General features: G+C 40.1%; 1 protein-coding gene across 1 annotated transcript; it reads left to right on the forward strand.

Annotated features, from left to right (window-relative positions):
• The first annotated feature begins 788 nt into the window (after positions 1-788).
• LOC104260849 (membrane cofactor protein) lies at positions 789-12,718 on the forward strand. Its single transcript, XM_059831167.1, has 10 exons — positions 789-846; positions 2,057-2,260; positions 2,474-2,570; positions 3,279-3,364; positions 3,768-3,974; positions 4,780-4,959; positions 5,580-5,771; positions 6,105-6,131; positions 6,836-6,902; positions 10,784-12,718. The coding sequence occupies exons 2-10, from the start codon at positions 2,077-2,079 to the stop codon at positions 10,833-10,835; spliced, it is 1,092 nt and encodes a 363-aa protein (XP_059687150.1). The 5' UTR covers positions 789-846; positions 2,057-2,076; the 3' UTR covers positions 10,836-12,718.
• The last annotated feature ends 3,716 nt before the right edge of the window (positions 12,719-16,434 follow it).

Raw genomic sequence — 16,434 nt, forward strand, 5'->3', positions numbered from 1 at the left:
CCCTGCGATAAGCAAGATCCACAAAAGCATTCCCGGCATGTGTGGAAGTCACAATTTGTTAAACCAAAGATTGTTTTAACAGCAACTGTATTCTCGACTGCACCATCACCAGACGCTGCTATTTTCTTCCAGGAACGCTGATTTATAGTGTTCCTCTACAAACGCTTAACCTAATAAAAGCTGAACGTGGGGCAGTAATTGCTTTAGGTTTTGTCTCTCCTTTTGCAACCACCTGGAGTTTTATGTCTTTTTTTTTAATACTGCTCTGCAACACAGGCGCTTTGGCTTTAAAAAGAGAAGCAGCCCTGCACCGGGCTGCTCGTCCTGGCCGCCACACGGACACCTTTATTGTTCATTAGCCTTTGTTGTCGTTCAAAGCGCAGCAACTAAACTCGCTTTGAAGCTTCTCCCCTTCGCCGGAGACGCGGGCGGCTCTCTGGGGACCCTGCCCAGGAAAGGGCCCGGTCTCCTCAGGCCGGGGCCTCTCCCCTCGCCCCGTCTCCTCAGGCCGGGGAGAGGCAAGCCCCGGCTCAGGCCGGCGGTTGCTGGCACAGGCGGCGGCCCCCCCCGCCGCCTTGCAACGGGCCGCGCTCGCCGCCGCCCCACCCTTCCTGCGGGGCGCAAAGGCCCCGCCATGGCGGCGGCCGCCGCTGAGGGAAGGGGCGGGCCGTGCAGCGCGCATGCGCCCCAGCCCCAGGCTGCGTCTCCGCTGTCGCCTTAGTGAGGGGCGCGGAGCGGCCGCTTCCGCTGGGGCCGCCGCCGTCATGGGGCCGCCGCGCCGCCCGCGCGCCCGCGGCCCGGGCCTGCTGCTGCTGCTGTCGTGGCTCAGTGGAACGCGGGCTAAGGGTGAGGAACGGGCGCTCGCTCCTCCCCCGGCCCGCCGTGGCGGGGGAGTGGCCGGGGGGGTGTCGAGCTGAGGGGCTGGCGAAGACGCCGAGCCCCCGCGGCCTCCCGGCCCGGAGAGCAGCCGCGAGGCGGGAGAGAGCTCGTCCTCCCCTCCCCTGGCCCCGAGCGTGCTGCTGGGCTGGGGGGGGGGCTCCCGCGGCCTGCTGGGCCTCTGGGGGAGGTGGTGGGGAGGGAGAAGGAAACGGCTTTAGGCGGTGCGGAAACGGCGAGCTTTCCGGGCGGCTTCCGCGGGGTTTGGGGCGAAAAGGTGAGAGAAAGGTGGTGGTGCACAAACAGGCGCGCTGCCTGCGGTGCTGGTAGGCGCTGGTTCTGACCCCGAGTCTGGGGTTTAAACTATGGTTTGGTAAATCTCTAAACATAATATAATATACATTGGAAATATATAAATATATATTATATTTATTATAATATATATCGGAATATATAATATACATTGGAAATAATATAAATACATTGGAAAGGTAATGAATAGGTATCGTCAAAGAGGTGATGGCCTCTGTTGTGTGTGAGTCTTGCAAAGACTGGGCGGATTTGACGTTTGTACGTGGGTTGCAAGGTCTTGAATGTGTTTTTCTGGGTCCTCTAGTATGGAGGAGTCTTACGTCTTCAGCATTAACCGCACCTCAAAATGCCCCTGGGTCTGGAGGTCTCGGTTGGATCGTGTAGCTGGTTTTAAAGTCCCCTTCATGATCTACCCGGCCTTTTGTCTTAGGAAGGGACGTTAACTGGGCGGGTGTGGTTGGTTGGTCTGTTTCTCCTGCAGCAAGCTCAGTAGGCTTTTTACTGCAGGGGGGTATAGGGTGAGTGGTCATGTGTTTAACTACAAGAATAAGGCGAACAGACAAAAAGTACGAACTGGAAGGAAATGCATTGTCTGGGTAGACTGCTGAAGAAAAACTTGAGAAAACAATAAGTAACCTGTACTAGTGTAGAGCTGGGCATTGAATGCAATTAAAATATAAATTAAAAAATTGAAACCTAGTTAAATATACAGATGGCTCTGGCTCTTAAGAATGTCACCTCTTTGATTTACCGATGAGTCCTTAAAACCTACTGAATTAGCCTAGCTTCTATGCCGTTGTGCCTCAACTTGTATCTCTTCTTGTTGACAGGATTGTGTATTGCTTTTTCCTTCCTCTTACTCTGACAGACACTCTGACAGACACGTGCATGCCTCCAGATAGGCTGCAAAATGCAGAGCTCAAGGAAAGTTTCAGCACAATGAAGAGCTTTCCTGTTGGAACCACGGTGTCGTACGTCTGCCGGCCAGGGTATATAGGAATCCCCGGAAAATCATTAACTCGTACGTGTGGTGAAGACTTACAGTGGTCACCCACAGAGCAGTTCTGCACAGGTAATGTGTGCATGAGCTTTTTTGCTTTTTCCCCTTGATATTTAACAATTTTATTCGCTTCTCAAGTGCGAATTAGTGTTCTGTAATATTTTAGATGCAGCTTGGAAAATGCTAATGATGGTAAGAGCAGTATATGCCAAAGACTTAGTCTTTGTATGTAACTACAAAGACGTAAATTTTTTTTTTTTTTCTTTTCTTTCCTACTCCCCCTAGAGAGAAAATGTAACCATCCGGGACAATTAGAACATGGTTTCATTAATGTGACAGATCTTACGTTTGGTTCAACAGCTACTTTTTCTTGTGAAGGAGGGTAAGTATTTTGGTGAAGTTAATGAATCCTTTTTCTTTTTTTCTGTTCAGACTAGATTTGAACCAAACCCAAATTTTCTTATGCAGTTTCCATTCCAGTTCTGACTTTAAATGTCTCCTGAATTCTATCTGGACCAAATGAAATTACAGTTAAATTTTATTTGATTTCCTGTTTTTACTTGCTGTTTGCATCAACAAAGGCTTAAGCTTTTTAGTGTGATTCTGCAGAGTGAAAATCAGTGTGTTACCTCTAATGACTTCTTTTAATGCTCCTGTGGCAGAGGGAATAAATATATATATTCATCACCCTTCATTATTATATTGAATAATGGCCCACTTGTCTGTGTATAGCAAATTAAGTCAAAAGCACTAACCTCTCGCAAGGTTTCTTCCTCCCTTTCCTTTTAACAGCTTATTTCTTTAGTATTAGTAACTTAGGGCATTAGTATTAGAGGGTACACATCTTAAAATGGCGAGACTTCCACCAGTTTCTTTAGTGATGTCTCATTGCTTCTCTTTTGTTTTCCAAGTTGAGTCTGTTAGCAAAATAAAAAATAAAATATTAAGAAACCATTCTCATTACAACAAAAACTTGGTATGTTATGTCCCTATAATCACAGACAGATGTATATAAACAGTTTCTAGGTGCTTGTTGGAGAAATGAGAGATTTCTTAAGTTTTACCTCTTCAAAAATTTTTACCTGTCTAGATTCAGATTACGTGGAACTGATGAAATTTCCTGTGTAATTAAGAATAAAGGTGTTGACTGGAATAGAGATCTTCCTTTCTGTGAAAGTAAGTAAATTACTACCGTGTTTAAGTTTATATTCAGATGGTGGTAGTTCATTTAAAAACAGCTGTGCCATAAACTTACCAGTATAAGGAATGATGGTAAAATAGGACTGATTTTATTTTTATTTTTTTGGCACTACTTGGGAAGTGCATGAGGAATGACCACTGAAGAATATCAGTTATTGTGGTAATTAGCTCATATTAGTTAAAGTCAACCTCTTCTTGAAATTAAGACCCTCTATAATAAATGACCATTAGTAACTCTCAGTTATAACTGTAGCTTGTCTTAGAAATAGCTAGATGTCGGATTTTAAGTGAAGTTACTTGAAAATCAAGGTTTGGTGTTTCTGAGATGAACAAGGTAACAGCAAAATTCTGTCGACTAATTTGTGTGATTGATTTCTAGGAATTCCTTGTGCACCACCTCCAAGCATAGCCAACGGGCGCTACACTGAAGCTGCAAACTATGTTTATCAAACACCAGTAACCTATACGTGTGATGATGTACCAAAAGGCGCTGATCCCTTCTCATTGATTGGCCCAGCTACTATTTTCTGCACGTATGATGCACACTCAAATGGAGTTTGGAGTGAACCACCTCCGCAATGTAGAGGTTGTTGGGATTTGTAATATACTTCTTTATTATAGCCTATGTGACTCCAAAACGTCAATATCTGTCCCTGTTTTGGAAGGGGTGGCGGGGGGGAATGGATTTCCCTATAGAAAAGAAGAAACAGATCCTCTGGTACTAAATATGATATAGTTCCAGTGGAGATCATATCCAACTGCATTATGGATATTGATTGATTATAACACAGAATATGACTAAAATTCAAGTTAAAACTTTAAAAATACGTGTATGAGCATGCTGTTGGTAGAAGTGACAAGGACGAAGTGAAGGAACTGAGAGACTATAAAGCCTGGGTAGCTGAAGAAAAATTGTGTAAAGAGCAAGAATGTGGAAGCTAGATTATGAATAGTGAAAAGGTAAGGAAGAACTCTCTTTTTCTACACAGCTACTGTGCAAGTGCGGAAATAAATGTAAAGCCTAGCAAGCAGAAAGTCTTGCTTTGTGGACACAGGGAGAAATACCAGATGCTTGCATGCTGTCGTTTGAACCCTAATCAATATCACTTTGTTTTCTGAAATTCTGTGACTTTGCAGGAGTATGTCTTTTGGAAGAGGAACATGATTATATCAATTATTACAATTTCTTATTTGACCGTGTACTGTTACAACTCAATAGCTTAAAACAAGGACCTTCTCCACCTTCAAGAGAATAACTTTTTTACAAAGACCCTCCAACACGCTTTGAGGAATTAGATAAGGAAACTTAAAAGTAGTAAAAGGGTGCTGTATCTGTTGCAAATGTATTGTTAACGAATGTTTCAGAGCTGTTTTTCTTTTGCCTATTTCAGTGATCAAATGTGATAACCCGAAAGTTGAAAATGGAAAAAAAAAAACTGGATTTGGACCTTCCTATAAGTATAAGGACTCAGTCATGTTTGAGTGTGATCCAGGCTATTTCATGATTGGATCGGAGGTAATAACCTGTGGAGAAAATAACACCTGGTCTCCTCCAAAACCAACTTGTGAAAGTAAGCCTTTAAATAAGAAGCCAACTTCTCTTGTGTGTTGAGAATGTTGTAAGTCTATCTTAGCTAAAATTTAAGATCACAACAATGTAGCTGGAAATCAGAAGCTAAGGAAGCTGACATGCAGCTAACATGCCCTGTGGGCAACCATTTTAGGTGTTTGAGTGACTCTTAACTTCAAAGAGTTCGGATGAGAGTGAGTTGAGTTACGGACACATGTATAGAAGTTGTGGTGTGGACACACTGCGATGCTTCTGCATCGTAATAGCACCGTGGTGTTTGTTCTCGTGATTTCATTCTCACCTCACCTTGCATCATGTGATCGCTTGTTACAATATAAACAGAGGTAGTCATTAGTTTGATGCAACTGTTTGTCCTAATGAAGCTGGGATGTGTATTTCTGTTAATGCGTCTGAAGCATGTCCATCAGCAGAAGTATCTGCAGCCTCTAGGAAGCAGGTAGCCTTTGCATATAAAGTATCTGAAGGATTGACTGAGCTTCTGATACTTACACAAATGTAGGGACTTTTTGATTGCAGCTTCTTGAATCTGCTTCATGTACCAGCTCTGTTCATTTCCTTTCCTTTTTTTGGGTTTTTTTTCCCCTCCCCCTCTCTCTGCAGGTGTGCTTGAAAGTTCTGGTTTCACTCCAAACATAAATTATGGTAGAGTAATTGATGGACAAAAACCTTCATATTCTGTTGGGGATTTTATTACGATTGAATGCTATGCAGGCTACACGTTACATGGTGAAGCTCGTATTCAGTATATTGGAGAAAACCAATGGATTCCTGGAGTGCCAACTTGCCAGTTAAGTAAGTATGAACTGCAAGAATTTCCACTAGAATGACAATATGCATAACAGAAGCTTTACTTCTTGGGGACATTCTTTTGTATTCAGGAGAAATCATTTAATGCAAACTTCCTTCTTTATTTTGACATAAGGAAAATAGTTTTTGCTAAAATCCATGTAAAAATAGGAATATTTTAAGTTAAATAACTGTTACGATATAAACTGTCCTGCTGCAAGGATTGCGTTGACAGAAGTGCTTGATCTATTTCAAATAACTTTGTGAATATTTTTATAATAATGTTCGAATAAGAAGCATACATGTTCCCCTCGTGACACTGATTCACTCTGTTTTTAGGTGCGTATATTACGGCCATCATCTGTGGTAAGTATCTTACAAAAACTGAACAAGATACGGTGTGGGTTGTATTTTTTATGTGGAATTGTTATTCTGGTCATCACCTGTGACTGCAGTAACATAACATGATTTTGGAGTTTTGGTTATTTTAAAAATGCTTGTCTACTCCTAAAGCTGCATACTTCAAGAAAAGTTAAGATTACTTAGCAATTATAGAGTAATTTTGTGTAAGAGGTGTATTTTTTCATGCGTGTGAGGCATCAGATTTCAAAGGCAGTCTTCCACAACTTAGTCACTTTCATAAACTCTTCAGAGCTTGGGGTTACTGGAAATGTGAGTTAATAACTGTGCCAGAGAACAAAAGTGCTTAGTCCATCTTCTGTCCTTGCATTTGTTACCCACTTTTGTAATCCTGCCACTTTCCTAGAAACTTGTTGTAAAAAGTAATGTTAGGATGTTGACAGATCTGTTTTACTGGGCTGGTGGGATTTTGCCATCTTGGCGGTCACTGTTCTTGAGCTGAACTATCTTGAAGAGATAATACATATTTGTGAAATAAGCCATGAAAATTTTAAGGGTGTTTTTTTTTTTTTTTGTGGTGGGGGGGCGGTGCGGGGTTGTATAGGACTGTGGATGAAGGCAGTGCTAGTTCTGCTAAAAATTTTTGAGGCTTTTTTGTGAGCTAGAGATTATCTTTATCATTCTAAGGCTTTTTTTAATTCTTCCTAAAGCGATTGTGGCACTTGTGGTGTTCCTGGCAGCCTTCTGGGTCTATAAGAAATTCTTCTCACAAAATGGGTGAGTAAGCCTACATTATTATTATTATTATTATTATTATTATTATTATTATTATTGCAAATTTCTAAATGACTGAGCAAAAGCAGTGCTAACGTGTGTAAGTTTCTTGAGCTTTATCTGCCCTTTCCTTTTCAAATGCCTGATAATTGTATGTGAGCTTATCACAGCAGCTGATGGGAAGCTAAAGTGCCTAACAATATATTTGACTTTGTTTTTGTATCTGCTATTCAGATAAGCTGCTAATTAACACTTGCACTAATTTCAAGGAAGGAAAACCCCTGTTCTTAAGCTTGTATTTCGCATAGGTACACTTGCAGAGGAAAGTACTGTTCGCATCTGCTCTAAAACATACCAGTTTGCATCTTAAAACTAGTGGTAGTATTGGCTTGTGTGGGCTTGTGTTACTATATGGCTTGGAATACCCTCTGGCATCACTAGGTCTCACAGGCTTTAAGAGCCAGAGTGATTTCTGTGAACTAAGGAGCTTCCTCTCTTCTACATAGGATGTACCAATGGTAGTGGAGGGTAACTGGAGAACCACTGTGTTTTGTGTTTTGGACCATAAGCACCTTGAATAAAATAATACGGGCTTAGTTATAAGGAAAATGTGAAAAAAAATTTGGCCTAAACCAGTGCTCCTATGCTGTTTGAAAAAGCAAATAGTCAGTTTTGCTACTAGAACGTTTAATGTGTGGATCCGCTTCATTTTTTTTCTCCTGCAGCAGCAATGATTGGTGTCCCTATGTTAAAGACTTGCAAAATCAATCAATGTGAAATACTAGATGCATGAGTAGCAGTGTTCTTCTGTTTTTAATGGCTTTTGAACTTTATCTTCAAAATAACTGATTGTTATGTATGCTTTTTCATGGAGGGGTGGCAGGAGATTTAAATGCTTCTTTGTGCATTGCTTCTTGCAGTCATGTCTTTTATCTTCTTGAAAAAAGCCTGTTTTGTTGGAGATACAGTTTGTAACATGCAAAATACTGAAAATTCAGAGCAAGTTAGGTGGTACACATAGAATGTTATGATAAGCATCTTATCAAAACTAACTTAAATTCCAACAGATTTTCTTAAAAGGTATCTGGGGTATGTGAAGCAAAGGAAGGGATGCTATAAATAAAGCAAACCAGAGGAAATATTCATGCAGTTCATATTCGTAATGAAACACATGCAGTACTGCTTGGGAGAACCCTGAAGCTAGCTTACATCCAGTGAGGTTTTCGCCTTAGTGTCTTCCACATAGGCAGTACAGTATCTTTACAAGGGCCAGAGTGGCCCTGTGAGCAGAGTGGCTGCGTGCCTGTGTGCTGCTAAGTAATTCAGTGCTTTTGAGCAATTGCTTTTCATCCATGACTTGGATAATCTGCAATCTGGATGGTCCAAATAAGAGTACGTGGGAGTTAGTAGTATTAGGGCAGCACTTCCTGCTCTCAACTGTGGAGAGACTTCTCAGGATGTAGAAAGGAGGAGGGATCTAAAGCAACATCACCAAAAATTAAAGAATGTTTTATTGCTGAAAATTTTACAGGAAAAGTCTTATCGTGCCCAATGCTTTCCTTAAGATTCCTCGCTGTGAACATCTGGCTATTAAACCTCTTTCTTGTCTGAAAACACTGATCTAATCTCCTTTTATTAAGGCCTAGACCAACCTACTTAGTTTTCTGGGTTCCTGATGTAGCTGAGTCTTTCTGAATTGTTGTGCTTCCAGTACCTCATACTTGCTGGGTTGTAGTCTTCAAATTACAGCAAAAATCTTGTCTCGCCCTCTCTTTCTTTTGTGTTTAATCTGCCGGTTTTATAGGACATTCAATTAGACCTTTTTCCCCTTCTGCTGTTCAGCTCGTATACAGTTGATGAGAGTTGCAAGGAAACATGTATTTTAAAAACTAATGTACCAGCTGAGATGGAAGAAACTGCACAAATGAATTAATTGAATCTTAAAAAGGTATACACTTTCCACTTAATTTGGACTTTTGCAATGAAGCTTAAGTGTCTTTTTTATTATGGTTTACTTAGAATTTCAGGAGAAGTGTAGAATCTAGCTAGCTGTGAACCTCAGTTTCCTATAGGAATGACTATAATAACAGTTCATTCATTTTGGGAGAATAGGATATATTACATAAAGAATGATCACTCAGTGTCATAAATCATAGCTTCCAGATTGCCTATCACATATCTTAGTTTTGGGCTGTCTTTAAAGAATGAGTAACATATTTTTCTGTAAGACAGAAACTACATACATACTCAGTAGAATGTTGCACCTGTTTCAGTAGTGTGAAATGGATTCCAGTGGTGTGTTACTTTTGTTAGCTAATAGTGTAATGCCCTATAATTAGAAGACTGGAGCTGGAAACCACCTTTGCTGCATTACACAGACACTAGATTTGTAAAGGTAACATGCATCCCTTCAGAGAAATCCAGATTACATGTCTCAGAATTACTGATTCATCTGCGTTTTCAGCTTTCTAGAGGAAAAATAAAATAAATAAACGAAGGTGCAAACAAGATCTTCTCTTTAAACCTTTTCATAAAAAGGTGATTTCTTTTTCAAATTCAGAGTTCTGTAGCCCTAAAAAGGGTCAAAATGTAGTTGATTTTTTGGAACAGATTTCCTCTGCTGTATTTTAAACTAGTGCTTAGTCTAGTAGTCGGATGCATTGGATGATAGTTACGATTGCTCCTGCACTTGTGTAGGGTCAAATTAGCTGTTTTGAAAACCTGACGACTCTTGTTACAGCAGAACAGATTTAAGTCAGGACAGCTTAGTTTGACTGTTCCTTGTCAGTATTTTGTCATTACTGCCTTGACAGAATTTGCACTACAAATACTTTTGTAAACTAGTATCTTCATTTGTGTCACTTTTCTCCATTGCACAATTTCTGAGAAGGTAATGGTTGAAATGTTATGTCTCTAACTTAATGCAAAGGTCTTTTAAAATGCATAGTCTTGATTTTATTTACTTCTAAAGAACAAGTGGCTTCTCAGTATTTTTTAATGAGTTTGAGATGGCATATGTGAAAATTAAGCTTGGCGTTTCTTCCAAAATAATGTATGGATTAAGGTATATCATCTTTAGCTTTGAAGTAAGATGTTTCTGATTGAGATAGGATTAGTTTTCTGGGTTACTTGGGCTTATTTTTGGAGAGAGGAGGAAAAAAAAAGGAATCAAGATTTCTTATTTCCAGTCTTACCTTTTGCATATGACAATGATAAGAGAAATTTATGGTCTCGTATGTGTACACAGTATTAACCCCTACATTTTTCTTATGGTATCTTAGAACTCCTTAGAGACCTAGAGCAACAGTGCAGAGGTTTGGTATGGCTTTTTTTTTTCTGTAAAGCAAAACAGGAGTTATTCAAGAACTTGAAAACACATACATATGGATGTAACTATGAATTTTAATCCTCATATGTTTGTATTGTAAATTTGCTGTTAGAGGACTACAAAATCAAAATTCTCACAAACTAATATTCAGCTTCTGGTTATAAAATATGTATTAAACAATATACTGTATTTAAAATAAACTATAAGGGATGCTCCCTAATGTAGTCTCCAAATTAGTTAGGAATCCTGTAACTGTTCTGTCTGTGTTCAGTTTCTGATAGTACTCAGGCACAGTCCGGTCTGTTCATCACTTGAAATGATCCATTTGGATCAAACGCTCTTCTATTCTGTGGGTCATTCTTAACAGTCTAGGGGATGAAATGAAGCAAAAATGTCCTCAGTCTAGCAGTTGCTTAGTAAGAGGAGGACAAATAATGATTTAGTTTCATGACTTTACCTGTTGATTTAATGATAAAACTAAGGATGTGCTTTCAGAATAAATGTAAAAACTATTTAAATGTAAAATCTCTGATTTGACTTGTTTTTTTGTTTGTAGGAAACGTGACAGCACTCCATGTACTGCCGAATATAAGATCTGTAAAGCATGAATGACCTTATTTGGGGGTGGGAGGGAATCTGCAGTTGAATATACCTATCAGAAATGGAAAATGATTGCACTTGCATTGAGTTTCTGTAGATGAATATCTTGTACTATGTCTTATACTACTGATTAACTATAGTAGGAGTTCATTAATAGGGCAAAAAGAATATATATATATATCTCTCTGCTTTTCCTTATGGGCCCCTCTTACTGTCTTTTCTGTGTATGTGAAGTAGTCTTAAAGGCAGATACATGTAGCATGCAAGATTGTCTGTGTCGGCGGGAGTACTGGATGTATCACTGTCGTAGTACCAGCTGCTGCTGCCTGCTGCCTTCAGTGCTACCTCTTTTCTTACAGAAGACTATCCAATATTAGTTCTGCTTACTAAAATCTGAATGTGCTTCTCGTTCATTTTTGCGGTTGAGGCGGTATAAATGCTTATGTTGTCTCTTGTATTCTGAAATGTTTTATTATTAATTTCCTTAAGAGATTGGTGCCATTTAAGGCTATGTCTTTTTGAAACTATCACAGTTTAGATCTTATACACATCTTTGTTTGCCAAAGTTGGTGTCTGTATATCTGACTAATTAAAATGTGCCTTTAAATTGGAGTTTTATAGCTTTTTCCATTCCCTTTAAGAAGGAAAAAAAGCCATACGTGTTTCTGGCTCTTTGATACAGTCCCAGAAAGACTACAGTGGATTTGTTGGAATGGGAAACTAAAGGTTTCTACATCAAAGGTATCCCCTGTCTTTGAATTTGTTGGCCTATTGACAGAAGGTACCTAATTAAAGGAACTGCTGAGAGATCAGTGGTGGCCATCTCCTATCAGGAGCACAGAATAAGTTTCTCAGGATGCTTGATTTTTCTTGAGCCTTGATTCAGAGATAATGTTATTGCTTCTCAGGATAGTAAAGGGTGCTGTATGGATCTAGCTTCCTCGCTTTTTTTACTTGAAATCCTATATTCCACATAGAGCATTTCAAATCTCTGTATACAGACTACGATGCTAAATCTAGCTCTGCAATGCTAGATTAAGCATCAGATATCTTTTGAGAAACGGAAGCCTTTCCGTGTCTGACTCCCTTCTCTTTTCACGTTGAAGACCAAACCAGCTTGGTTGCGGGAGTGAAGGAACGGATATGCTGGCAGTAGCGGTAGATGTGGTCTCTCCTTAGATAGCTGCTTGCTTCATGAAGTGTTTTAGTCAAGAACTGTGACTCTAGGAGCTCCCATCACAGCATTTGCCACGAATTGAGACTCGGATGTGCCTTGATAGCTGTTACTTTAAATGCATACTTGCTACTTTGAATTCCTTCCTAAAACCAAAAGCTTAATTAGGACAGGTTTTGGCTTTGTGAATCTCTGAGTTTGCTATCAACATACAGGCAGCTTCTAAGAACCAGTTTTCCCAGAAAAACCAAATTGCCTCATTTCAGATGGCTGAGGCAGCATTTAAACTACTCTTGCTTGTCTGTGGTAGATTGGCACTGCTCTCCACTGTCGTGAACAGATTGCTTGAATAACATGAACTATTTAGGGCTTTATAGGGCTTTTTGGGACAATCCCAGCAGTTGTATTGTCAGGGTTCATAATAGTCTGTGGTTTTTAAAAAGGGGTTTTGGCTACACAGAATGACTTGCTGTTCATTGCTTCGCTGATACCTAGTTTGATAATTGTTTGTAAACACTATGATATTATACTGGGAATTGAGTGTGCTGGTTACTGGCTAGCTTGATTATTTACAGCATCTTCAATGTTTTAAAATATGCTGAAATGCACTTAATGCTAAAGTGAAATAACTGTAAAAATGGCCTTATTTTTACACTTTTTTCCAGATGTACAGACTAGTGATGACTTGTAATATTACAAATAAAAATGTTACATTATTTAGCAGTAAGTGTTTGTCTTTCATTTGTCATGTGGTAAGCAGCTATTTTCCCATTCTTCCTAAGGTGATTTTTCATGTACCAAACTTGCATTAGGCGGTAACTGTTGAGATCGAAGTTTGCAGTTTGTGCACAGAATTACTTCATGGTAGTGCAGAGAATGTGTTTTAATTTGCTGAGCAGTCTCATAGCCTTTTGGTTTTCTTTTGGAAGTGCAGAGAATTTCCCAGAACCTCCAAAACTTTACAGTGTTCACTCCTGAAAAACTTGGTAAGAACTTGATGGAGAAGAGGCAGATTATCATGTGGCTGTTCTGATGTAACACCAAGTCAAGAGCAAAGCCCAGAGAGTGTTCTGACACTTTTGTCCAGTGTGTGGCAGATATCATCCTTAGGGAACATAGCTTAGGCGTTTTTAAGTAAAATGTTAAGTAGAATGTGATTATTTTTAATTGTATGAGGTTCACACTCAAAATGTACTTAATTTTCTTTGTGAAGAAACGTGTGGAGTCAGCTGCCTTATAGAATGAAGCCTTTCTGGGGGTGGAATAGAAAAATAACTAATATGCCTTTTTTTTTAATTTGTGGTTGCGATACTCAAAATCAGTTGGTGTGGACCGCAAACGATGACAGTATGTAGACTACATGGCTTTACAATCTATGAAGTTTTGGGATTTCAGTGAGCATTGATGGGTTGGGCAGCTACTAGGCAATTTGACTTAAACGCTACAAATTCATGTGTCCTAATTGTCATGAATTCTGCACCATTTTTCTAAAACTCAGTCCCACATGAATTACTTCATTTTAGAATCTGGAACTGATAATTAAGAGTCACGAACATATGAACTTTGTGCTAAGAAAAAAGCTGGATGTAATAAAAATGTGTTGTTGCCATCTACTGGTAAAAGAAGCTATGTTCTCCCAGTGGGAGTGACAAAACGTAGGTACAGCATTACCTAGTTCAATGGTATGTTAAGTAGCGTGAAGTGCCAGTGGTTGGTAGGCTTCCCAGTGGTACACTTAAAATCAGGGTAAATGCTCTCTTTTGAGTGTGGTTCATATGGGGTGGTGAAAATGGAGCAGGGGAGTGAAATGATGAGACTTGCAGCAATTCGATACTGTCCAGCAGGGAAACATGTAATCTGTCTACCTGAGACAGAGCCCAATACCAAGTAGCACACAATTTTATTTAAAAGGAAAAAAAAAAATCTGAGTAAATAACAGGTTAAGGCAAACAAATAGCACATGGAATATTAACTGGTCAGAACGTTAGGTGGCTGTGCTCTCACACATGGGCCCTGGCTTGCTTGAGTTGAAGAATCTCAGTTAGGTGTTTGAACAGATGCTTCGCTTTCTCTGTAAGCATCCCTCCTAGCTGGACGTGATGCTGACTGTCCTCCTTTTGTGCGGGATGTTCGGCCTGTAGGCGTAACTTCAGATCAGAGAACAGAAGAGCATACCGTACGTGTTTGTGAAGCAAGATCATGCTTTTGATGGTGTTTGTTTATAAGGACTTTGGGGGGCGGGGGAATGAAGTTTTCCATTACTGTTGCTTTTCCCCCTACATCATAACCGATTTCAAATGGTGCTAGACAAAAACTGAGACTCTGAACACCAAGAGAAATCGGTCAGCCTGTGTAAGAGACATTTTCCTGGCTCAGAGAAGAATCCTCTTGTAGATGACAGCTACGCATTCTTTAAAGATGACTATTCAGTGGTCTGATCAAATGCTTCATCCACACAGCGATCACCTTTTCTGTGTATAATAACGTGTTTGACAATAGTGAGGTCAAGCAGAAAGAGTTTAGCTTCTAGTTGTTTGGATGCAAGGGTATAGAAGTCTGCTGAAACATTACTAGAAATTAACAGCAATAAACTTTAAAAAATAATTACAGAAAATGGAGTGGATTCTGTGTGCACCAGTGTGACATCATCATGATTGCTGAAGGCACTTCTCTGTTTAGCTGCCGAGATCAAATTGTTGGAGGGAATTTCTGTGTTTGCAGAGCAAGTCTCTGGGAGCTACGGAATGATAATTCTGTGGTGATAGAGTCCCCAAGCACAGAGTGGAAATACATTTGCTCTAAGTTAGTAAATTAAATGCTAGGGTCCTAGTGATCGTATAATAAAGGAAACGTACTCTGCCAGTCAAGATGCAAGAAGTACTATGTTGGTTTTCATGCAACTTCTGGATCACTTTACTCTGGACAACTTTAACTCAATATCCATTGTTTATTAAGTAGAAATACATTTGAAGGAAGCTGTTCCTGTTGTGGCCCTAGCTTGAGAGGGTGCATACAGTGGTTGGATAAGTGTCTAGAAATCAGATGATGTTACAAAGTGGATAGCTGGCAAAAAAAAAAACCATTGGAAAAAGTGCTGTTTTAAGGAGTAGAGGCCATCGGTGAAGTTAGCAGCTGCTTGATCTCCTCCCACGCTGTAATTCTTGCTCCTAGAACACTGATTTCAAATGGTGCTAGATACAAAGTGGGAAAATCTAAGCCACCATGTGAAACCAGCTTCCAGAGGAAGACACATCTCGTGCATGGCTGCAGGCTGAGAGAGAAAATCCTTCATCTCCACCACACCTAGAGAAAAATTCATTTATTTAATTTTATTAGAAAGTAAGACAGTGAACTTCGGGTTAGTTATTTTATTGACACACACTTTTTTTTTTGGTGAGTAGTTGAGGCTGATGTAGGAGAAATGAAATAATGTGATGAAGAAACCCACCACTAGCAATGACTGGAATTTCCTTTCATAGCCAAGTGTAATATACTGAAGCTGTTACCAGCAGGTAATGAAAAAGGTTTGACTTCTCTGTAGTGCAGAGTATGATAGTGATGGGGGGGGAGTTTGTGTTGTACAGGAACACTTTTTTCATGCCATTGCAGATAGAACCAGGCTATAAACCTCATTCTGTCTAAGGTAGAGAGTGTTCTGACTTTCCATCGCTTACTGATCTCAGCATCATCAGAGAGGACAGATAGGTGCTTTTTGTGACAGGGAAAGGAAATGTGACTGTCATGATGGAACTTCCTTTGTCAGCTGTATTGCACGCCCTGTAAATAGCATGCTTTTCATAAGCAAGGAGTTGCAGATTTTTGTGAGACAAGTTTTAAATTCTGTACGGACAATGAAAATAAATTGCAAGGAAGCTACTTTGAGTGTGGGTCAGAACGAAACCTAAAAAGGGAGCGTTTGCAAATCTAACTGTAAATGGTTTGACAAAAGTTGTCGAGGAAGTAGGAGAGTGTGAAAATGAGTGGCTGACGGTTATTGGAACTGGAATAGGTCTGAGCAGTGCTGTAGTGCAGCACAGCCGTGGTAGTTACCTGCAGCATACGAGTCTCAGTACAGCAGGAATAGATGGGGTGTCTTGCAGCCTGTGAATGACTACACACATGTGTAATTCAGGAACTATCAAACCCTGGCCACTGTGTCTAACCTGTGCTGATGCAGAAATGGTAAAATGTAAAATTTTTACAGAAATGTAAAATGGCATAAAGTGCAGCAGAAGTGGAGTTGGGAGTTTCGCTTATTGATGCCCTGGGTTTTTGGCAACTCTGCGTTAGTTTTGAAACCAGATCCAAGAATCTGCTTCAGTGCCTACGTCCTAATGCACACCCACAGACAGCAGAGGAAAAGCTCAGAGAAAAGGAGCATGTCCTTCCAAGAAAGGGGGATGGAGGAAGGGGAAAGAACTGTACTAGATTAC

This window comes from Gavia stellata, chromosome 30 (genome assembly GCF_030936135.1).
Source record: "Gavia stellata isolate bGavSte3 chromosome 30, bGavSte3.hap2, whole genome shotgun sequence".
Classification (NCBI taxonomy): domain Eukaryota; kingdom Metazoa; phylum Chordata; class Aves; order Gaviiformes; family Gaviidae; genus Gavia; species Gavia stellata.